Source organism: Scomber scombrus, chromosome 20 (genome assembly GCF_963691925.1).
Source record: "Scomber scombrus chromosome 20, fScoSco1.1, whole genome shotgun sequence".
In the NCBI taxonomy this organism is placed as follows: domain Eukaryota; kingdom Metazoa; phylum Chordata; class Actinopteri; order Scombriformes; family Scombridae; genus Scomber; species Scomber scombrus.
In genome coordinates, this window is record NC_084989.1 from 24,146,789 (window position 1) to 24,169,009 (window position 22,221).

Consider the following 22,221-nt stretch of genomic DNA (forward strand, 5'->3'; position numbering starts at 1 on the left):
ACAGTGAGGTGATTAGCCCGAAGTTTCCACAGTAATGAGGTGGTGTGTGTGTGTGTGTGTGTGTGTATGTGTGTGTGTGTGTGTGTGTGTGTGTGTGTGTGTGTGTGAGAGAGACAGCTGGTCAGTCAGTAAGCAGGTGTTCATCTGCATACTGGTCAACCTGGTTAATCTGAGAGAAAGTCTGCAGTGTGTGTGTGTGTGTGAGAGAGTGTGTGCAGTGTGTGTGTGCATGCAGTGTGTGTGTGTGTATGAGAGAGTGTGTATGTGTGCAGTGTGTGTGTGCGTGTGTCTGTGTGTGAGTGAGAGTGTGTGTGTGTATGTGTGCAGTTTGAGTATGTGTGCAGTGTGTGTGTGTGTGTGTAAGAGAGTGTGTGTGAGTGTGTGTGTGTGTGCAGTGTATGTGTGTGAGAGAGTGTGTATATGTGCTCAGTGTATGTGTGTGAGAGAGTGTGTATGTGTGCAGTGTGAGTGTGTGTGTGTGTGTGAGAGTGTAAGTGTGTGTGTGTGAGAGAGTGTGAGAGAGAGAATGAGTGTAAGTATGTGTGTAGTGTGTGTGTGTGTGTCTCTTACCTGTCTCTGTATCATTGCCAGTGACTCTTGTCCCTCCGTCATCAGCTTCTCCACCGTCTTCGGATCCTCGATATTCTTGTTTGCCCTGAAGGCATCACGCACCCGCCGCAGTGCATAGGTCCTGCAACACACACACACACACACACACACACACACACACACACACACACACACACACACACACACACACACACACACAGATGATTGGTTTTGATTCAATCCATTTACAGTGTAAAAACACAATAAGAGCGAGGTAAGAAACGAGGGCAGGCGATAATAAAAAGAACAAATATGTGCAGCCGAGCCTGGAAACCCTCTGAGGGGTTTATGAAAGCAAACAACCAGAAAACACAAGATTTAAAACACACAAACCTGAACTACACCGGAGCTGAGACGGTAAAGGAACAAAAACACACAAAAAACAATAAAGAGAAAAAAAAAAACAACCCAGAAAAAAAGAGACAAATTAGAGCAGATGAGATGAAAACAAACCCACAGAGGCTGCAAACAAACAACAAACCGAGCTGGAAAACAAGTCGAGTCACTCGTTTGTCTCATCTGCATTTCAGGAAGAAACCATGTTGAGAGGAGAAGAACTAAAGGGTCATTTCCTGTTATTTATATGTATTTTATATTCTGATCTGATGTCGGATGTTAAACCAGATTCAACCTGCTGAAGCGTCGTTTGTGACGGGTTTTAACCATAGACTGTATATAAGAAATGGACGTAGCAGCCGTGACGTCACCCATTGGTTTGTGGACTGCTGCTCGGAGGTCAATAGTATCGGATCTGAGCAGCGCCATCTTGAAAATTTCAGGTGCATGCTGGGAAAAATAAAAACAGGGATTCTACTTATATGGGCATCAGGAGGAGCATGAGGCGCCCTCCTGAACCTGTGAACCAATCAACCTGTCAATCACGACGTAGCCACGCCCTAATGCATACCCTGCTTTATCGTCACATATAAAATCAGGGAGGCCAAAATGTCCCAAATGAACATCATACTGCATTGAAGAAGGCTTTAAACTAGCGATTGAGACCATAAACACATTTTGAAAACGTTTACTGAGGTTAGAAATCAAGTGAGAAGTTGGTGAATTCTCCATTGACTTGTATAGAGACGGAAGTCCTTTTGACACCAAAACGGTCGCCCCCTGGTGGCCTTTTGATAGAATGCAGTTTTAAGTTACTTCCTCGTTGGCCTCATTTCAGAGGACCGGAACTCCCCGCATGGTTCACACACAATACTTGTCAGATCAGTTCATTAAGCCATGAATCAACTGAACTCTTACAAATGTTTAAATGTTCTCTTCATGACTGCAGGAAAGAAAAAGGTTGATTTTTTTACTGGAAGTGCCTGGTTTTACTACTTTGCAGACAAGGTAACGTCAGCTCATCACACATGCTCAGTAGCGTTTGTCTTACACAGAACTGCCTTAAAATCATGATCTCTGTTATTAGTGTTTAAAGCCGTTTCTAAACAAGCTAACGTCACGTCAACTGTGAACGCATCATTGTGACTGGTTTTTAATAGTTTCTGAACGACAGCGGAAGAATAAGATTTATCAGACTATAGATACACACGATACTTGTTAATAGATCAGTTCATTGGTGCTTCTTATACATGTCAACAAATATTTCAAATAAGAAATATAACATGCCAATAATAATAGTAGAAGTAGAAGAAGTACAAATACAAGAAGTAGTAGAAGTACGAGAAGTAGAAGTAGCAGAAGTACAAGAAATACTGCACTACCTCAATTTAAGGGTTAGGGTTAGGGAACGACGGCGTCGCCTGACGTGCACCTCCAAAAAAATCCTAACTACGCGTTGAGGCGATGCAGACCGCAAGGGCTGTGATTGGTGTGCTTGGTAGCGACGCATTTCCGGCATCGTGAACTTCCGGTCGCCTGCCTACAGGTATACCCCGCCATTGGATCAGGGACGTAAACACAACGAAAATGGACCAAGTAGAATAGCGTATACTAAATACTGCAATAAAAGCATATTTTCTTCAACATTCAACAACTGCAGCAAGATCCTCTCTCTTTCGGTTGCCATTGTTGTTGTTTACTGTGAGCGGAAAAGCCGGAAGCTAAACAAAGAATCAACTAGAGACACCGATAACCATTCAGGAAAGGAGCACATCCCCCTACCTCTCTGGTGGTGAATTGCAACGCGACAAAACACAACGCATTCCCTCGACGCAGAACTTCGAAAGGCAGAAGCCTAAATCCACCTTTACTCTGTTCTGTCTGTTCCACTGCCTTTTATCTGTTTTGTTTCTTATTGTTTTTGTTTATTTATTGTACGGTGTCCTCGAGTTCCCAGAGAGAAGCCTTTAAATTAAATGTATCATTCTTGTTTTGTTCCATTTGCAGTGACGTCAGCCTTCATATTATTTCTGTTGTCACACAAACAAGACAGACTTTCTTTCTTTCTTCTTCTTCTCTGTAAAGTTTGATCTCTGCGGTCTGCTGGCAGAGACCCAGCAGCTGTTCTGTGGTCGGAGGTCAGCAGGAAGCCGCGTTACGCTCCTCTGACCGCCGCTAATTTGATTTCCTGCAGTTTCTCACCAGAAAACACACAAACACAAAGATCAATAAACCGATGCTGAGAGAGAGGGAGAGAGAGAGAGAGACACAGAGAGAGAGAGAGAGAGAGCGAGATATAGAGAGAGAGACAGAGAGAGAGAGAGAAGGAGGGAGAAGAAGGTGTGTATCTATATATGATATAAAACACTCGGATGATGAGATGAATTTTTCTCTGATATTCTTCGTTCAAAGTCTGCAGAGCTTCGTCTCATCGCTTAAAATTCATCTTCACTTCTGACGTCTTGATGTTTCTTTCATGAATTATTTTCAAACAACTGATAAACCGATCAGAAGTGCACCTCTCTGATAATCAAGACATCCAAATATGAACTAATTCACCATCATTTTATTACCGGCGTCTTAATTAATCTGCTCGTTGGTCCCAGTTTCTCCCAGCAGGAAACAGGTGTGATGAAGAATAAACAGTTTAATGAAGAACAGTCTGCTGTTAGAAATCAGACATTAAGACGTTTGGGTCTAACCATAGACTGTATATAAAATGGACGTAACATCTGAGACGTCACCCATTGGTTTGTGGACTGCTGCTCGGAGGCCAATAGTATCGGATCTGAGCAGCGCCATCTTGAAAATTTCAGGTGCATGCTGGGAAAAATAAAAACAGGGATTCTACTTATATGGGCATCAGGAGGAGCATGAGGCGCCCTCCTGAACCTGTGAACCAATCAACTTGTCAATCACCACGTAGCCACGCCCTAATGCAAAAAAAAAAACCTTTGTTACTGTGCTCTTCTTATCATCATTAACAAACAAAGTTGGGGCTGGAAATTACGGGAGATTCCCGGGAGAAAAGACAAAACGGGAGATGAGTCTAAAATATGGGAGAAACCCGGGAAAAACGGGGGGAAAAAATACCGTCATATACCGTGAAACCGAATTTTGAAAAATACCGTGGTATACATTTTTGGTCATACCACCCAGCACTACGTTAAACACGAATCTGGATACAGACGGAGCCTTCTCTCCGTGCTCTGCGTTCATTTCGTCCGTATTTCTGCACGTTTCCATATAAAGCTTATGGATACGGACCAAACGGAGCAGTACCACCAGAAACCATGGGGGGGGGGCAGTGTTGCTGTCACTACCCGATACGCAGCTCTAGTGAGACACGAAGAAGAAATAACAATGGCGGAACTTTTTGAGGGAAGGTCCTGAGAGTTGGTTAGAAACTTTAAACGTATCTTTGATGTTACTTCGCCTGGACAACGGGATGAACAGATGCTACAGAACAGCTGGGAGGAGATTGGAAGGGTTTTGACTCTGCGCTGCCCCCTGGTGGATATATTGGTTAACATCCATGCTAACGTAAAGGACGCATGGAAGTATGTGAGCAGTGACGGTAACATCGTTTGAAAAGGACAGACATTTTCATATTTAACGTTGAGCATGAACGGAGCTTTATAGTTGAGTTTAAGCTCAACTAATGAATGATAATGTTGATCAGTAACTGCTGGATGTAGAAAAAAAACAGCTGAACTAATCTATGAACTGATAATATAACAGAAGTTGTGTTTATTGTGTCTATTCTGCTGAAAACAAGTGGATAAAAAACATAATTTCAAGCAGTTTTTAACCAGATTGAATCTAGAAAGGATCCAGAACACAACTCTGAGGAACGCCACAACTAATTACTGACATTATTAACCCTCCTGTCACACACACTCAGATGGGGTCAAATTGACTGTTCCTTCCTTCCTCTTTCCTTAAGTTTTCCTTCGTTCTTCCCCTCCTTCCCTCTTTCTTTGCTCCCTCCTCCTTCCATACTTCTTTCCTCACTTCCTTCCTTCCTCTTTTCCTCCCTCCTTACATCCTTCCTCTTTTCCTCCCTCCTTACTCCTTTCCTTCCTTCCTTCCTCCTCTCCTTACTTCCTCCCTCCTTACTCCTTTCCTTCCTTCTGACCTCCCTTTCTCCCTCCTGTCCTTCCTCCTTCTTAAATGTTTCCTTCGTTCTTCCCTTCCTTCCCTCTTTCTTTGCTCCCTTCTCCTTCCTCTTTTCCTCCCTCCTTACTTCCTTCCTCTTTTCCTCCATCCTTACTTCCACCCTCCTTACTCCTTTCTTTCCTTCCTTTTCTCCTTACTTCCTTCCTCTTTTCCTCCATCCTTACTTCCGCCCTCCTTACTCCTTTCTTTCCTTCCTTCTCTCCTTACTTCCTTCCTCTTTTCCTCCATCCTTACTTCCTCCCTCCTTACTCCTTTCTTTCCTTCCTTCTCTCCTTACTTCCTTCCTCTTTTCCTCCCTGCCATGATATTACAGTGTTGTGTTGACTACTAGTTTCTGCTGACATCAGTAAAAGCAGGTTTTATACTAACGAGTTTGAACTATGAGGACATGAACATGAGATATTCACTGGTAGGTTTTATTTCTGAGGTTCTGAGGTTTTTCTCTAACACACACACACACACACACACACACACACACACACACACACACACACACACACACACACACACACACACACAGAGCAGCAGCCGGTGTAAAACATGAACGTGGGTGTTAGAAATCTGCCAAACTGGACCTCGATAACCTCAAACAGCTCCGGGACACTCTCATATTTTTCTGTGTTTTGGTCTCAAAGCCGCAGCGATGAAGCCACGATGACCAACAGAGAGCCGCCCGCTCGGCCGGGGCTTCGGTCCAGAATAATAAAACTTTTTAGATGTGAAGTTAAATCAAAACAGACAAATTGGAAACGCTGAAGTGTTTCCTGGCAGGAGCCGGCGAAGTGAAAATGATTATTGGTTTAATTTTCAGCTCATCTCCCTTGATGGACTCGGGCCTCATTACAGCTGGCAGCTCGTCTGATGTGGTGGAGAAACTACGACATCGTCCTTGGGAAGTTACAGCGGAGTCATTCATCTTCTTCTCCTTCTCTGGGCTTTGTGTCTGCAGCTCATTTACGATTTAAGACAGAACCAATAAAAGTGTGATGGATCAGATTTACATGCTGCGGTTAAATACGAGCAAAAAAACGTTACAAGGACGAGACGGAGGAGGGGAAACTGCAGATGGAGCTGAAGGAAGGGAGGGAGGAAGGAAGGAAGGACGGAAGAAAAACAAGGCAAGAAGTGTAATGAAAAAGAGTTGAAGGTAGGAAGGAAGGAAGAAAGGAAGGAAGGAAGAAAGGAAGGACACATGGAAGGAAGGAAGAAAGGAAGGAAGGACACATGGAAGGAAGGAAGAAAGGAAGGACAGATGGAGAGAAGGAAGGAAGGAAGGACACATGGAAGGAAGGAAGGAAGGAAGGAAGGAAGGAAGGACAGATGGAAAGAAGGAAGGAAGGACAGAAGAAAGGAAGGAAGGACAGACAGATGGAAGGAAGGAAGGAAGGAAGGAAGGAAGGAAGAAAGGAAGGAAGGACATATGGAAGGAAGGAAGGAAGAAAGGAAGGACAGATGGAGAGAAGGAAGGAAGGAAGGACACATGGAAGGAAGGAAGGAAGGAAGGAAGGAAGGAAAACAAGACAAGAAGTGTAAAGAAATGAAAAAGAGTTGAAGGTAGGAAGGAAGGAAGGAGGAACAGATGGAAGGAAGGAAGGAAACATGGAAGGAAGAAAGGAAGGAAGGAAGAAAGGAAGGAAGGAAAGAAGGGAGGGAAGAAGAAAAACAAGGCAAGAAGTGTAAATAATTGAAAAAGAGTAGAAGCTAAGTAGGAAGGAAAAGGGGAAAGGAGGAGTTAATAAAGGTATAAAGAAAGAAAAATAAAGTAGAGAGGATGAAAAGGAAATTATTTAAACAATGTGGAAAGAAAAGAGGGAAAGGGAAGGAGGGAAGGTAAAGAAGGAGAAATTGAAGGAGAGATAAAAGGAAGAAAGAAAAGAAGGAAAGACAGGATGAGATGATGGAGGGAAGGAGGGAAAGAAAGAAAGGGGAGTTTATAAAGTTATCAGGATAGAAAAATAAAGAAAGGATGAGAAGATGAGAAGGAGTGAAAAGAAGAGGAAAGGAAGCAGTGAAGGAAGTAAAAGGACAAGAAGACAAGGAAATAAAAGGAAGGAAGGAAAGAAAGAAAGAAAGAAAAACAAGGTGGAAAGAAAAGAGGGCAAAAAGGAAGGAAGATAAAGGAGAGAAATACAAGCAAAAGGAAGGAGAGATAAAAGGATGTTTCAAGGAAGGAGGGAAGGCAGAAAAACAGAAAATAGAAAAGAACGAGTGATGAAGTGTGAAAGAATGAATGACATCAGTAAAGACAAACAGAAGGGAAGAAAAAAGAGAAAGAATGGAAGAAGGAAAAGATTTCAAGGATGATGAGGAAAGGAATGAAGGAAGTGAAATAAAAGACGAGTGGATGGTGGGAAGGAAGAAAAAGAGGGGATGAAGAAAGAGGGAAAAAGGACAGAAGTGAAAACAATGAAGGATGTGAGGAAGTGAGAACAAATGGGAAAGATAAAGATGGAGAGAATGGTATAAAACATGGTGAAAATGAGGGAAAGAATGAAGGGAGTGATGGAGGGGGAAAAGAAAGGACAAGGAAGAAGGGAAGACAAGTGGAAGGAGGGAAGGAAGGAAAGGAAGATTTTAGGATGAATGATGAAGAGATGAGTAAAAGGAGGGAAGGAAGAAAGGAAAAAAGTAGAATATAAGAAGAAAGGAGAGAAAAGGGAACGAAAGAAGAGAAATGGAAGAATAAGAATAAGGGAGGATGAGCAGAAGGTGAAGAAAGGAGGAGAAGAGCGAGAGGCCATGAAGTAAACGAGAGAGGACAAAAAAAGGAAAATATGAAAGAAAGAAGTGATAAAGGAAGTCAGAACAGAAGGATGTAAAAAAACAAACATGAAAAGATGTAAAGGACAAAAAAGAAATTAGGTAAAAAAAAAAAAAAAAGGAAGGAGGATGGAGGGAGGGAGAGAAGGATGTGTGAAGGACAGATGGAGGAGTGATGAGGAAAGAAAGTGAAGAGAAAATGAAGGTGAAGAAAAAGAAGGATGATGATTTCTGAGAGCAGCTGGAGCAGACGACGACGCTTCGTCATTCAAACGTCCGACTTGTTTTCTTTTTTTCTCTCCTTTTTTTTTTCTTCTTTTCCTTCCTTTTTTTCCCTCCCAACCATGTGAGGATGGAGAGATGAGGCCTTCAGGCTCCTCCATCAAACTGCTTCGGCTAATGGACTGGTGTAATGAGCCTCGCCGCTAACGAGCAAAACAAAAAGAAAAGAAAGAAAAACAACAAAGAGAAGAGACGGAAGTAAGGAAAGAGACGACCGCCAACCGCCCGTCAAACTGCTTGCCGTTTCCTCCGTTAGATTAACCCGAAATACACGTTTAATCATCCCTCGTTCCAACTAAAGGAGGTTAAAATGTGTTTGATTGACAGCAGCTGAAAGGGGGCGTGTCTGTGTTTGATTGACAGCAGTTGGAGGGGGCGTGTCTTTGTTTGATTGACAGCAGCTGGAGTGGGCGTGTCTTTGTTTAATTGACAGCAGCTGGAGGGGGCGTGTCTTTGTTTGATTGACAGCAGCTGGAGGGGGCGTGTCTGAGTTTGAGTGACAACAGCTGGAGGGGGCGTGTCTGAGTTTGATTGACAGCAGCTGGAGGGGGCGTGTCTGAGTTTGATTGACAGCAGCTGGAGGGGGCGTGTCTGAGTTTGAGTGACAACAGCTGGAGGAGGCGTGTCTGTGTTTGATTGACAGCAGCTGGAGGGGGCGTGTCTTTGATTGACAGCAGCTGGAGGGGGCGTGTCTTTGATTGATTGACAGCAGCTGAAAGGGGGCGTGTCTGTGTTTGATTGACAGCAGCTGAAAGGGGGCGTGTCTGTGTTTGATTGACAGCAGCTGGAGGAGGCGTGTCTGTGTTTGATTGACAGCAGCTGGAGGGGGCGTGTCTGTGTTTGATTGACAGCAGCTGGAGGAGGCGTGTAGGTGTCTGTGTTTGATTGACAGCAGCTAAAAGGGGGCGTGTCTGTGTTTGATTGACAGCAGCTGGAGGAGGCGTGTAGATGTCTGTGTTAATGCCTTCGTTATTAATAACACATCTTCTTTTCCTGCTTAGACGAGAAAAAAAATCAATATAGAGTTTTTTTCTTTGTCTTTTCTGCTGACAGACGCTCTCGTGTTTAAATTAATCTTAGAATATTTGGCGTGTTAATGATTTAAATTGCGTCGCGTCACTTAAACTTCAGAGGGAATCGTCTCGTATGATCTTCGGATGATGAGAAAGAAACTTATCACATCCTGATAAGTTTGACATCTTTTCACCACGCAGACTTTTTTATTTTTAATAGAAAGAAGAAGTTAGAGAGAGAGAGAGAGAGAGAGAGAGAGCAGCTGACAGAATGAGACATTAAAGACAATGAAAAAAAGAGTTCCTTATGTGTTGTTGTTCCTGTGCAGAGACGACCTACTTCTGACAGTCTGCTTCCTGCTGCTCTGACGTCTGTTCCTAAAACACTAGAGGCTCTCTGCCCGGCTGGTTCGTTCCTGCTTTTTAAACAACATGGTTTATGAGTCGGACAATAACTATGGAGGCTCAATCATGCCAAGAAAACATACTTAAAAAGTTTAAATCATGACATCACTACATGTGTCTCAGATCTCTTTTCCTGTGTTTACTCTTGTTTATATTGTGATGTCATCAGAAACACTGTAAACACACGTTGTCACCTGCTCAGCAAGGTGATATTAAACAGGAAACACCTCATTTTATACAGTTAGGGTCTGATTTATTAAAGGTCTGCGTGTGTAGAAACGTGTGCAAACAAAGACTTCACCTGCAAAAAATGTGCAATTTATTGCACTGTGCACGCAATTCAGTACCCACTATTTGGGATCTTAGTAAATCAGGCCCTTAATTCTGGTCTGTAGTCAGTGAATTATCAACACGCCACCTGCTGGTCTGAAGCTGATCTGCAGTCTCAGTTTTTAAATCTTTAATATATTTTATTTTATTCTCAGCAGCTCTGAATGTATAACCCTCCTGTTGTCCTCGAGTGAAGGAAGGAAGGATGGAAGAAGGAAGGAAAGGAGGGAGGAAGGAAGGAAGGAAAGAAAAGAAGGAAGGGAGGAAAGAAAAGAAGGAAGGGAGGAAGGAAGGAGAGAGGAAAGAAGGAAGGAAGGAATGAAAGGAGGGAGGAAGGAAGGAAAGGAGGGAGGAAAGAAGGAAGAAAGGAAGGTAGGAGGGAGGGAGAAAGGAAGGGAGGAAGGAAGAAAAGAAAAGAAGGAAAGGTAGGAAGGAAGGACAGAGCAAAGAAGGAAGGGAGGAAGGTAGGGGGGAGGAAAGAAAGAAAAGGGAGAAGGAAGGAAGGAAGGAAGGAGGGAAGGAAAGAAAGAAGGGGGATGGAGGAAGGAAAGGAGGAAAGAGAGAGGAAGGAAAGAAAGAGAGAAGGAGGGAGGGAGGACTTTTATCCAACTTCACTTTTAGTTAAATGTTGAGAGTCTGACGTTTGTTTGTGTTTGTTTTCACTTCTTAGAATAATGTTATTTTTCTGGCTGAAGTTATAAATCTTCATAAAAGTCTAAACTCTATAAATCTGTGTTTAGATTAGATTTGTGTGTGAATGTTCAGACTCTGATCTGATTTCCCTGCAGAGAGAAAAAAATCATGAATGTTTCATCTCACATCTTTTTTTAAATCCTATTTTCTATGTTTTTTCTTTTTTGTTTTTATTTAATTCTTTCCTCCACCTTTTCTCTCCTGGCAGGAAGTGGCAGCGAGCGTCAGGATCAGCTGTTACTGGAGAGAGAAGAAAAACGCCGCCTGCAGCAGCGTCTGGCAGATTCAGGTCAGCTGATGAAGGGAAGCCCCAAAATACTGCAGCACTGTCATAGTCTGCTTCTCTTTTCTTACATACTTCATGATGTTTGTTTGTTTTTTTTATGTCTGATTAAAACTCATGTTGGAGGTTAAAATGACTTCAGTGATTGAAGCTGACTTGTCCTCATTTAAAGCTTTTAAAAAAGGTGGAAAGTAAACTGGTACATCTCAAATTATAGTTTAGTTTAGCTGAAAATCCAATGAGAGTGGAAACACCGTAGCAACCGCCTTAGCAACCACCTTAGCAACCAAGATTCCGGAATGGAAGGCTGTTTATGGGCATTGTGACATCATTTTAAATCCAACAAGAATTGAGATTTTTCAGGATTTTATGATGTTAAATGTTGCTTCAATTATTGATTTCGTCAATCTTAAACATCTCAGGTGTAAAGGCATGCAGGTACACCGCAAATTATAGTTTAGTTTAGTTGAAAATTAAACTGATTTTTTTCTTTTCTTACTTAAAAAACACTCAACAAATGCATGTCATGATTTTATAGTGTTTTTTTAATGCAGGTTTAATCATCTTTTGCAGCTTTAACAGGTGTTAGGATATATATTTATAAGCACTTCAGTACTAAAGCATGCTGAGAAATGTCAAATTCTAGTTTATTGAAGCTTAAATGTGCTGAAAATTAACACGTTTTTGCTTTTAATCCAACAAGAATTGAGATTTTTTCTCAAATTATAATTTATTTTGGTTAAAATTAGTTTTTTTTTGCATTTGACATGTTTCTGCTTTATTTTCTAGTGTTTTTTTTTCTGTAAACTTACAAACATCTCAAATTATAGTTTAGTTAAACTGAAAATTAAACATGTTCTTGTTTAAATGCAGGTTTAATCATCTTTTGCAGCTTTAACAGATGTTAGGATATATATTTATAATCATTTCAGGTCTAAAGCATGCTGAGAAATGTCAAATTCTAGTTTATTGAAGCTTAAATGTGCTGAAAATTAACACGTTTTTGCTTTTAATTCAACAAGAAATTAGATTTTATTTCACGATTATGAGATTTGAGAATTTTGAATGTTGCTTCAATTATTGTTTTTGTTCATCTTAAAGATTTCAGATGCAAAGGTATGCTGGTACATCTTAAATTATAATTATTTTGGTTAAAATTAAACTGTTTTTTTTGCATTTGACATGTTTCTGCATGTTTTTTTCTGTAAACTTACAAACATCTCAAATCATCATTAATATTAAATTAAAATGTTTGTGTTTCTTCTCTCCCAAATATTTGGACAAAAAACTGCAATTTCATTTTGCAGCTCTAAGCATTTTATCAGCGTTTCAGGTGCAAAGCATGCTGGGACATGTAGGCACTGAGGACAGTCCAGCAGATTTCACTGCAACATTTTGGACTCTTTTGTCTCTGAACAGGCAGGTAGGATTTATTTTATCTGGTCCAGCAGGAAGAGGAAGAGGAGGAGGAGGAAAGAGAGGAGGAGGAAGAGGAGGAGGAAGAAGAGGAGGAGGATGAGAGAGGAGAGAGGAGGAGGAGGAAGAAGAGGAGGAGGAAGAAGAGGAGAAGAGGAGAGAGGAGAGAGGAGGAGGAAGAAGAGGAGGAGGATGAGAGAGGAGAGAGGAGGAATAGGAAAAAGATGAAGAAGAGGAGGAGGCAGAGGAGAGAGAAGAGGAAGAGGAGGCTATTTCTCATCTGGCCTCAATAATTCAACACAGCGGCGGTCGGCATGAAGGCTGCTCTCTGAAGTCTGTGTGTGTGTGTGTGTGTGTATGTGTGTGTGTGTGTGTGTGTGTGTGTAGCCTGAAGATGCTCACACACACACACACACGACGACTGCTGCAGGTCGACTGATGAAGACGAATAAAAGACGAAGAACACACAGACTGAAATAAACTGGAGGCTATGTATCGTAGTTTTAAGGCTGCGACTAGCAACGACTTTCATGATCAAATATGACATTTATTTTCTCAATTAATCAATAAGTCATTTTAAAAAAAGTCAGAAAATCATGAAAAATGTTCATCAGTGTTTAGTTTTGTCCACAACTCAAAATATATTCAGTTTAGTGTCACAGAGGAGGAAAAGAAAGCAGAAATATTCATCATATTTAACATTCAACACGAGGAGAATAGACTACTAGTCAGAGGAAAGAAGGAAATATTCACATTTAACATGTTTATCAGCTGAAAGAGGCAGAAACTAGTTATCTTAGAACCTTTCACCCTCACATATTCACAGTTTCCTCTCATTTAATTCGTCTCTAGCAAACATATCATTCATGAATACGTCGTCAGTCTCAGATAATAATCCAGATTAATCCTTAATGAAGTTTTCAGAGAGCTGAGAGAGTTTATTATTCAGGTATTACACTTCTCGTTTAAGGAGAAAAAACATGAAAGTAAAAAAAATTGACCCTGAACAGCATGTGAGGGTTAAATGGAGCACAATGTCTCCCATTTTATATTGATTTTAACTCTAAATTATCTTCAAAATCAACATTATTATTAATATTAATCACTATTATTACCGTAACTTCACTAACTGATTAAAACACGCACTGTAAACTGACACATTCACGTTTTAAAGTGACTTTTCTCTGAGTTTAATAACTGCTGAGTAACCATTACATGCGTCTCTGCCATCCTACACCATCCTAGGTTATAATCACCTTCAGTCTGATGCAAGTATCAACGTCTCCGCCTTCCTACACCATCCTAGATTACTTCCTACACCACCCAAGGTTAAAATCAACTGAAGCCTGATGCAATTCTCAGCCTTCCTACACCATCCTAGTTGTCTTCCCACACCACCCTAGGTTATAGCCAATAGCAACTTAATGCAAGTTTCAAAGTCTCTGCCTTCCTACACCATCCTAGGTAACCATCAACTTCACCATGGTGTACGTCCTACACCATCCTAGCCTCCTTCCTACGTCATCCTAGGTTTATCATCCCCAGCAATTAGAGGCTTATAACGGAGCTCATAGTTTCTTATCTAACATTAAATTAACTCTAAACAACATTTACCGTAACTATCTAAAGAAAGCGCGCACTGTCAGCTGATAATTACCGTAATAACGCCACATTTCTCTCTGTTTTATAACCATTACGGTGCTGATGTAAACACAGGAAACTCGCGCCACACTCTACGCCGGTTTCCCGCGCGGCTCCACCACGTGCTCTCACGGTTTTACCTGAGCAGCAGCGGGGGGCACGTGCCTGCTCACCTGTAGTTATAAGAGGGGAACTTGCTGCTTTCCTTCATCAGTAACCTGTAGAGAGAGATCACCTGGGCTCGAGCTGACACCGCCATCATGGTGCTAAGACACTGCAGCTGCTAGGACCCCTAATATCACCCGTGTCCCAAACAGCGCCTGACTAAAAATACAACAATAACATATCAATTCGTTAATATAAAACATTTTTAAAAATAACACAAAGGCCACAACACATGGTAGATTATTTTTTTTAGTGAGAAAAACATGTCAGGTTATTATTGTAAAAGGTTTATATGTGTATAAACTGACAGGCAGGTTACGGCCAGCTTCATAGCAACTGACGACAGGAGGTGAGTTATCCATGCTGCTTTTTAATTCTCTTTAAATTCCTGCTTATAAACAAACAACACGCTTTAATTATGTACTAATAATATGAGGCTGCAGCAGCTGATTCCCGCACACAACCCAGCAGCATGTCGGACCTCTCAGTGTTTATGTTTATCTCTAAAACGTGTCTGTTATTGATGAGCATGTAGCACAAAGCTACACACACTGCAGCTTTACACTGAGCCTCTGTCAGCTGGTATAATTAATAATACACAGTACACACACACACAGAGATCATCACACCTCAGACACACCTTTAATATGTGTGTTCAGATACATAATACATATACATACTTAATATTACTGTTTACACCTGTTAGAAACCTCAGTGACCTTCCTGCAGAGAGTACAAGTACTGCAGTATTATGAGTGATGTAGTATGCAGTATTACAGTAAAAGTACTGCAGTATTATGAGCGATGTAGTATGCAGTATTACAGTAAAAGTACTGCAGTATTATGAGCGATGTAGTATGCAGTATTACAGTAAAAGTACTGCAGTATTATGAGTGATGTAGTATGCAGTATTACAGTAAAAGTACTGCAGTATTATAGTGATGTAGTATGCAGTATTACAGTAAAAGTAGTGGTTTGGTCCTCTGACTGATATATTATTATTATGACATCATTAGATTATTAATAGTGAAGCATCAGTGTTAGAGCAGCATGTTACTGTTGTAGCTGCTGGAGGTGGAGCTAGTTTACACTACTTTATATACAGTTAGCTAGTTTAGTCCAGTGGTTCCCAACCTAGCACACTGCTTTTTGGTTTCATTTTTAACAATGTGTTGTATTTTAAAGCTTGTTATATTATCCATTGTGTCAAATCTGGTCCAATAGCAGCTCGGTCAGGATGTTGAACTCTGACCTTTAACCATCATAACTTAAAGCTTTAACCAAGTTAAACTGATGTCGGTCCTCACAAAGATAGAAACACGAACAAATCAGCTGATATCAGAGATCCTGATGTGGGAATAAAACTCTCTTGCTGAATTGACTTAAATGATGCAGAGTAATTCAGTGTGTGTGTGTGTGTGTGTGTGTGTGTGTGTGTGTGTGTGTGTGTGTGTGTGTGTGTGTGTGTGTGTGTGTGCAGTGTGCTCTTTAGCCATGGATGTGTGAAAGGTCAGAGGCACAGACGCATCCTGTTTGTTGATGCCCTGCTGTCTCTGAGTGTAAAGGTCAATAGCACTGCTGTGTGTGTGTGTGTGTGTGTGTGTGTGTGTGTGTGTGTGTGTGTGTGTGTGTGTGTGTGTGTGTGTGTGTGTGTGTGTGTGTGTATGAGTAAGCATTCAGGTACATGCTGAATGATGTGGACCAATGTGTGTTTAGTGTGCGAGCTTGTTGGTAAAAACCCAATTGATAACATTGATTGTCTGCCACACCGGTTCAGTGAGGCCGTGTGTGTGTGTGTGTGTGTGTGTGTGTGTGTGTGTGTGTGTGTGTGTGTGTGTGTGTGTGTGTGTGTGTGTGTGTGTGTGTGTGTGTGTGTGTGTGTGTGTGTGTCTACTTCTATCTTCGTCAGGATTAATCTGAATTAGATCCTGACAGGGAGGACTTTTTTTTTCAGGAGCTGTTCAAGCTTTAAGATTAGTTTTCAGGTTTAAAACAACACATATCCTCCACATCTCCAGCTCTATATTAATACTCTGTGTCTCTACTGGAATATCTTTACATGGTTTCCAGTTAAAAACTCCTTATTTATCTTCTACTGGTCCTTTATGCAGCCGCTCAGTTCAGCCTCTGTCTATTAACAGGCTGTTTTAGCTCCTGTCTCTTTAAGCCCCCCCCCCCCTCCTGATGAGCCCACTCTGCTCTGATTGGTCTGAAATATGACAGTTGAAACACTGTAGCAACAGCCTTAGCAACCGCCTTAGCAACCAAGATTCCGGAATGCACGGCTGTTTATGGGCATTGTGACAAACCCACGTCTAAACTAGAAAGAAAAAAGGCAAAATATTACAAAAAAAAAGTTTTAATACATATGAGAAAAAAACTTTAATGTTACGAGAAAAATTCAGAATAATATAAGAACAAAAAAAAAGTTATGTTAGGGGAAAAAAGTCTGAAAATTATATGAAAAAAAGTTGATATATTAAAAGAACATTTGTCTGAAAATCTTGTTTAACAGCTTTAGAGTAAGTATAGTTGAGTGTGTGTGTGTGTGTGTGTCTCTGTGTGTGTGTGTGTGTGTGTGTGTGTGTGTGTGTGTGTGTGTGTGTGTGTGTGTGTGTGTGTGTGTGTGTGTGTGTGATTTAATAGAAAGTGTCATCTGATCTTTCAGTAACGCTGACTCATCACTGCTTTATTTTCTTCTTCAGTGAAAATCAGTACAAATCATATTCATATGAAGTCTGAGACAAAATTCTTCTGGCTCAGTTATAACATAACTTCATTAAACTTAAATTAAATTGTCCTCAGCTCAAAAATATTCATTTACTGTCACAGAGGAGCAAAGAAAGTAGAAAAAAAAATCACATTTAAGAAGCGGAATCAGATAATTTTGACTCAAAATGATGAATGCATGATCTAAAAAGTTGATTTTAATTGTTTTATTGACAATTAATCAACTAATTATTGCAGCTCTTAACTATTTTCATCATCAAATAATAATTAAAGTCCTTTTTTTTGGTAAAAGTGATAAGTATTTGCAGGTTGCAGCTCCTTAAATGTGAATATTTTATCCCTTTTTTATCGTACATGACTATAAAGTGAATATATCTGAGCTACAGTTTTCTCCGTGTTGATAAAGTTCTTCATCACTCTGTTGGATGAAGAGAGAAAACCTTCCTCACAGTGTTTGAAGTGTTGTTGAGTCTCTGCTGTGAGCTGCAGATTGAGTTTTGTCTGTTTCTGCCCGGCGGATCAGAGCTTCATCGACCGCTTCCTCCCGTGTTCAAACCTGCGGAACAATGTGTGCGTGGTTCAGTCTGTGACCCGAACCCTGATCGCCTCCAATCCATCCTCCCACCTGACCCTCATCATCATCATCTTCATCTTCCTCCTGCTCATCGTCTACGGATCAGCTTCTCTTCTGCACCACAGACTGAGGTAGGTGGACAGGTGTGTGTGTTTGTTTGTGTGTGTGTGTGTGTGTGTGTGTGTGTGTGTGTGTGTGTGTGTGTGTGTGTGTGTCTTTGTGTGTGCGTGTGTGTGTGTGTGTCTGTGTGTGTGTGTGTGTCTCTGTGTGTGTGTGTGTGTGTGTGTGTGTGTGTGTGTGTGTGTGTGTGTGTGTGTGTGTGTGTGTGTGTGTGTGTGTGTGTGTGTGTGTGTGTGTGTGTGTGTGTGTGTGTGTGACTGAGTTGAACATCACATTGATCTGTTCTGCTGCAGTCTTTTCCTCATTGAACTTTATTTTCTTCACACTGTTAAATTAACCCAATAAACCTCCTGATGATATAAGAGTCAGTAATAATAAGTGTTGGTAAGATGATGAATTCATAAATAAGTTAAACTAGATTTAAAAGCAGCATCAGGTTTGTTAAAATGTACATTTAGTATTTTTGTTGGTTTTATATCATTTGAAATGACATTTGCAGCATTTTTTAACCAAAAGTAAGACTGAATGCTCCTGAAAATGTCAAATGGTGTAACCACAAAAGAATGATACATATTACATAGTTTATCCAGTTAGAAAGAAAGAAAGAAAGAAGGAAAGAAACAAAGAAAGAAATATAAGAGGAAGAAGAGAGAGAAAGAAAGAAGGAAAGAAAAAGTAAGTAAGAAAGAAAGAAAGGAGGAAGAGGAGAAAGAAAGAAAGATAAACAAGGAGGAAAAGAAGGAAAAAAGTAAGAAAGAGAAAGAAAGGAGGAAGAGGAGAAAGAGATGAGGAAGAGGAGAATAAAAGAGGAGTTGAATTATTTGGTACAAAGTTTTTATGGTTACACCACTTAGACATTTTTACCATAATCCTCTAATATATTCTCTCTAAATGGATTAAAAGCAGAAATTTGATGCTGGGTCCACAAAAAAAGAATGTGTGAAGTTATTCATACGTTTATTTTCACATTTTAACCCTTTAACCTTCCTGTTGTCCTCTAGTGAAGGAAGGAAGGGAGGAAGGAGGGAGGGAGGAAAGGGAAGGAGTAAGGAGGGAGGGAGGAAAGGAGGAAGGAAGAAAGGAAGGAAGTAAGGAGATAAGGAAGGGAGGAAGGAAGGAAGGAAGGAAAGGGGTAAGGAGGGAGGGAGGAAGGAAAGAAGGAAGGAAAGGAGGAAAAAAGGAAGGAAAGAAGGAGAGAAGGAAGGAAGGAAGGAAGGAAAGGAGTAAGGAGGGAGGGAGGGAGAGAGGAAGGGAGGAAGGAAGGAAAGAAAGGAGTAAGGAGGGAGGGAGAGAGAAAGGAAGGGAGGAAGGAAGGAAATAAGGACGGAGGAAAGAAAGGAAGTAAGGAGATAAGGAAGGGAGGAAGGAAGGAAGGAAGGAAAGGGGTAAGGAGGGAGGGAGGAAGGAAAGAAGGAAGGAAAGGAGGAAAAAAGGAAGGAGAGAAGGAAGGAAGGAAGGAAAGGAGTAAGGAGGGAGAGAGAAAGGAAGGGAGGAAGGAAGGAAATAAGGACGGAGGAAAGAAAGGAAGGTAGGAAGGGAGGGGGGAGGAAATAAAGAGAGAAGGAGGAAGGAAAGAAGGAAAGGAAGGAAGGAGGGAAGGACTTTTTAACCCTTTAAATTTAAACTAAACCACATGGACACTAATAAAACATTATTGAACCTTATACCTGAGCTGCTGCTGTTTAAAAGTCGTTATATTAATAATATTTTTGGTGCTCGTTCAACAACAGCAGTGTGTTTTTATTTATTTGTGAATGAATATTTTGCATCTCTGACCTCCGTATCTCTGCATAAACACACATTTACTGTGCAGGGTTTTAATTTAATGTCACAGTCGGGTCGAAGAAACAGATGTAAATAAACTCAGCTTCTGCTTTAATTGGCACAAAAAATAAAAAATAAACAAAAAATGTAAATATAGTGTAAATGAGTCTCTGCTTTGATGTGTTGGTGAGAAGATGGAAGAAGTCCAAATGAAAGGCTGCAGCGAGCCGACTGAAGGAAACATCTGGTTAAGTTAGAGTCACATCTGCACAATAATAATATATTAAAATAATCCAAAGCAAGCATAAAGTTTATTAGCTTAACTTTAGCTGCTGATTCAGGCTTGAAATTGTTATTTTGGCGTCTTTGAGCCTCCATACCTGCAGTTAAATCAGGACTGTTATATGTGATATTTGGCCATCTTTATACCTTCTTATACCTGTCTTTATTACCTTTAGCTTGAATCTCTAAATTATTTCTGAACTTTTATTTCTTGATTATTTTGGTGTCTTTGATCCTCCGTACATGCAGCTAAACTCAGGTGGGGAGTTTTGGTCCTCTGTCAAAAGAGATGGGGCCAATTTGACTCGGGAGGACGACAGGAGGGTTAAAAAGGCTGTGAGCTGTAAATGTCCATAAACGTGCAGTAAATATAATTATTTTCATTCTAATCCTCTGAGCTGAGCCTCCTGTAACGATGAATTACAGAAATACAGCAGAGTCCATCCAATGAATGAATGAACTGATGAGTGAAGTCTGGAAAAAATGTGTAAATACCAAGCGGGGAGTTCTGGTCCTCTGAAATGAGGCCAACCAGGAAGTAACTTAAAGCTGCATTCTATCAAAAGGCCACCAGGGGGCGACCGTTTTGGTGTCAAAAGGACTTCCGTCTCTATACAAGTCAATGGAGAATTCACCAACTTCTCACTTGATTTCTAACCTCAGTAAACGTTTTCAAAATGTGTTTATGGTCTCAATCGCTAGTTTAAAGCCTTCTTCAATGCAGTATGATGTTCATTTGGGACATTTTGGCCTCCCTGATTTTATATGTGACGATAAAGCAGGGTATGCATTAGGGCGTGGCTACGTGGTGATTGACAGGTTGATTGGTTCACAGGTTCAGGAGGGCGCCTCATGCTCCTCCTGATGCTCAGTGGCTCATGCAGCTCATCTCATATTAAATCTAATAACCGTCTATATAAGAAGGAAACCTTCTTAATGTAGTAATGAAACGTTCACACAGAGCTGCTTCAGCTTGGTGGAAGTCCGCCTGCAGACTAGATTAACCTCCGTTCCTCAGTGATGGAGGGATGATGGATGAAGAGAGGAGAGGAAGAGATCAGAGCCTTTCATTAATAACACGGGAACCATCCGACGCCTTCGCCTGTAATTACAACCCAACGTAGATTCCAGCCGCTCTGAATCTCTCAGGTTCAAAACTTTAAAAGAGGTTTAGAGAATTAAAACATTTCCTTTAGTTTAACAGAAATAAAAACTCAAGTTTGTTTCATTCAGAATGTAAAATAAGATACTTTATTAGGAGATTACTGTGTAAATGTAATAGATTACAGATTACTAGTTCCTTCCTTCCTTCCTTCCTTCATTCCTTCTGTCCTTCCTTCTTTCCTTCCTTCCTTCCTTCCTTCCTTCCTTCCTTCCTTCCTTCCCTCCATGTGTCCTTCCTTCCTTCCCTCCTTCCTTCCTTCCCTCCATCTGTCCTTCCTTCCTTCTGTCCTTCCTTCCTTCCCTCCTTCCTTCCTTCCTTCCTTCTGTCCTTCCTTCCCTCTGTCCTTTCGTTCTTTCTTTCTTTCTTTCTTTCTTTCTTTCTTCCTTCCTTCCCCATCTGTCCTTCCTTCCTCCTTTCCTCCCTCCCTTCCTTCCTTCCCTCCATCTGTCCTTCCTTCCTTCCTTCCTTCCTTCCCTCTATCTGTCCTTCCTCCTTCCTTCCCTCCATCTGTCCTTCCTTCCTTTCTTCCCTCTATCTGTCCTTCCTTCTTTCCTCCCTTCCTCCCTCCCTTCCTTCTTTCCTTCCTTCCTTCCATATTTCCTTCCTTCCCTCCTTCTGTCCATCATCCAAGGAAGGATGATATCATGATATCTTCCTTTGATTGTGTGACACTTTCCTTCCACACACACACACACACACACACACACACACACACACACACACACACACACACACACACACACACACACACACACACACTCACACACACACACACACACACACACACACTCTCTCTCTCTGATATGAACATGTGTGTGACATTATGAGCTGGTTATAAAACATAAAGCAGGCTGAATGTGAGCAGAGTGAACATTCCTCAGAGAGCTCAACACGCTCCGCTGCTTCCTTCATTAGCAGCTCAATGTTTTATTTTACCGGCTCGGATAAAGACGGGCGACTTGGCGAAGGGTGCTAACGTTTCTCAGAGAGCCGCCGAAGCTCGTCTCATGTCATAAGAAACGGATTCAGATAAAAGGAGGAGAGGAGAGTAGAAGCTGCAGTCTGGAGATGAAATGAGACTTTCAGAAGGAGGGGGAAGAAGATGAAGTAAGAAAGACAGAGAAAGAAAGGAGGAAGATGAAGAAAGAAAAAAGAAGGACCAAGAAGAGAAAGAAAGAAAGAAAAATAAGAGGAGGAATAAAGGAAAGAAAGAAATATAAGAGGAGGAAAGGAGAAGGACGAGGAAGATGAAGAAAGAAAGAAAGAAAGAAAGAAAGAAAGAAAGAAAGAGAGAAAGAAAAGAAAAAGGAAGAAGAACAAACAACAAGAACGAGAAAGACAAAGAAAAGAAAAAGAGGAAGATAAGGAAAGAAAGAAAGAAAGAAAGAGAATGAAAGAATGAAAGAAAGAAAAAGGAGGAAGAAGAGGAGGATGAAGGCAGAAAGACAGAAAGTCAGACAGTAAATGTGTCAGA

At 41.0% G+C, this 22,221-nt stretch overlaps 1 protein-coding gene across 1 annotated transcript in view; it reads right to left on the reverse strand.

Moving 5' to 3' along the window:
• LOC134002066 (LYR motif-containing protein 4B) overlaps positions 1-14,216 on the reverse strand; it is a 50,610-nt gene extending 36,394 nt beyond the window's left edge. Inside the window, exons 1-2 of the mRNA XM_062441336.1 lie at positions 14,121-14,216; positions 571-691 (exon numbers count right to left, since the gene is read on the reverse strand). Of these exons, the coding sequence (XP_062297320.1) occupies positions 571-691; positions 14,121-14,209 (210 nt within the window). The 5' untranslated portion in view covers positions 14,210-14,216. The remainder of the gene's footprint in view (positions 1-570; positions 692-14,120) is intronic.
• Between the last annotated feature and the right edge of the window lie 8,005 nt (positions 14,217-22,221).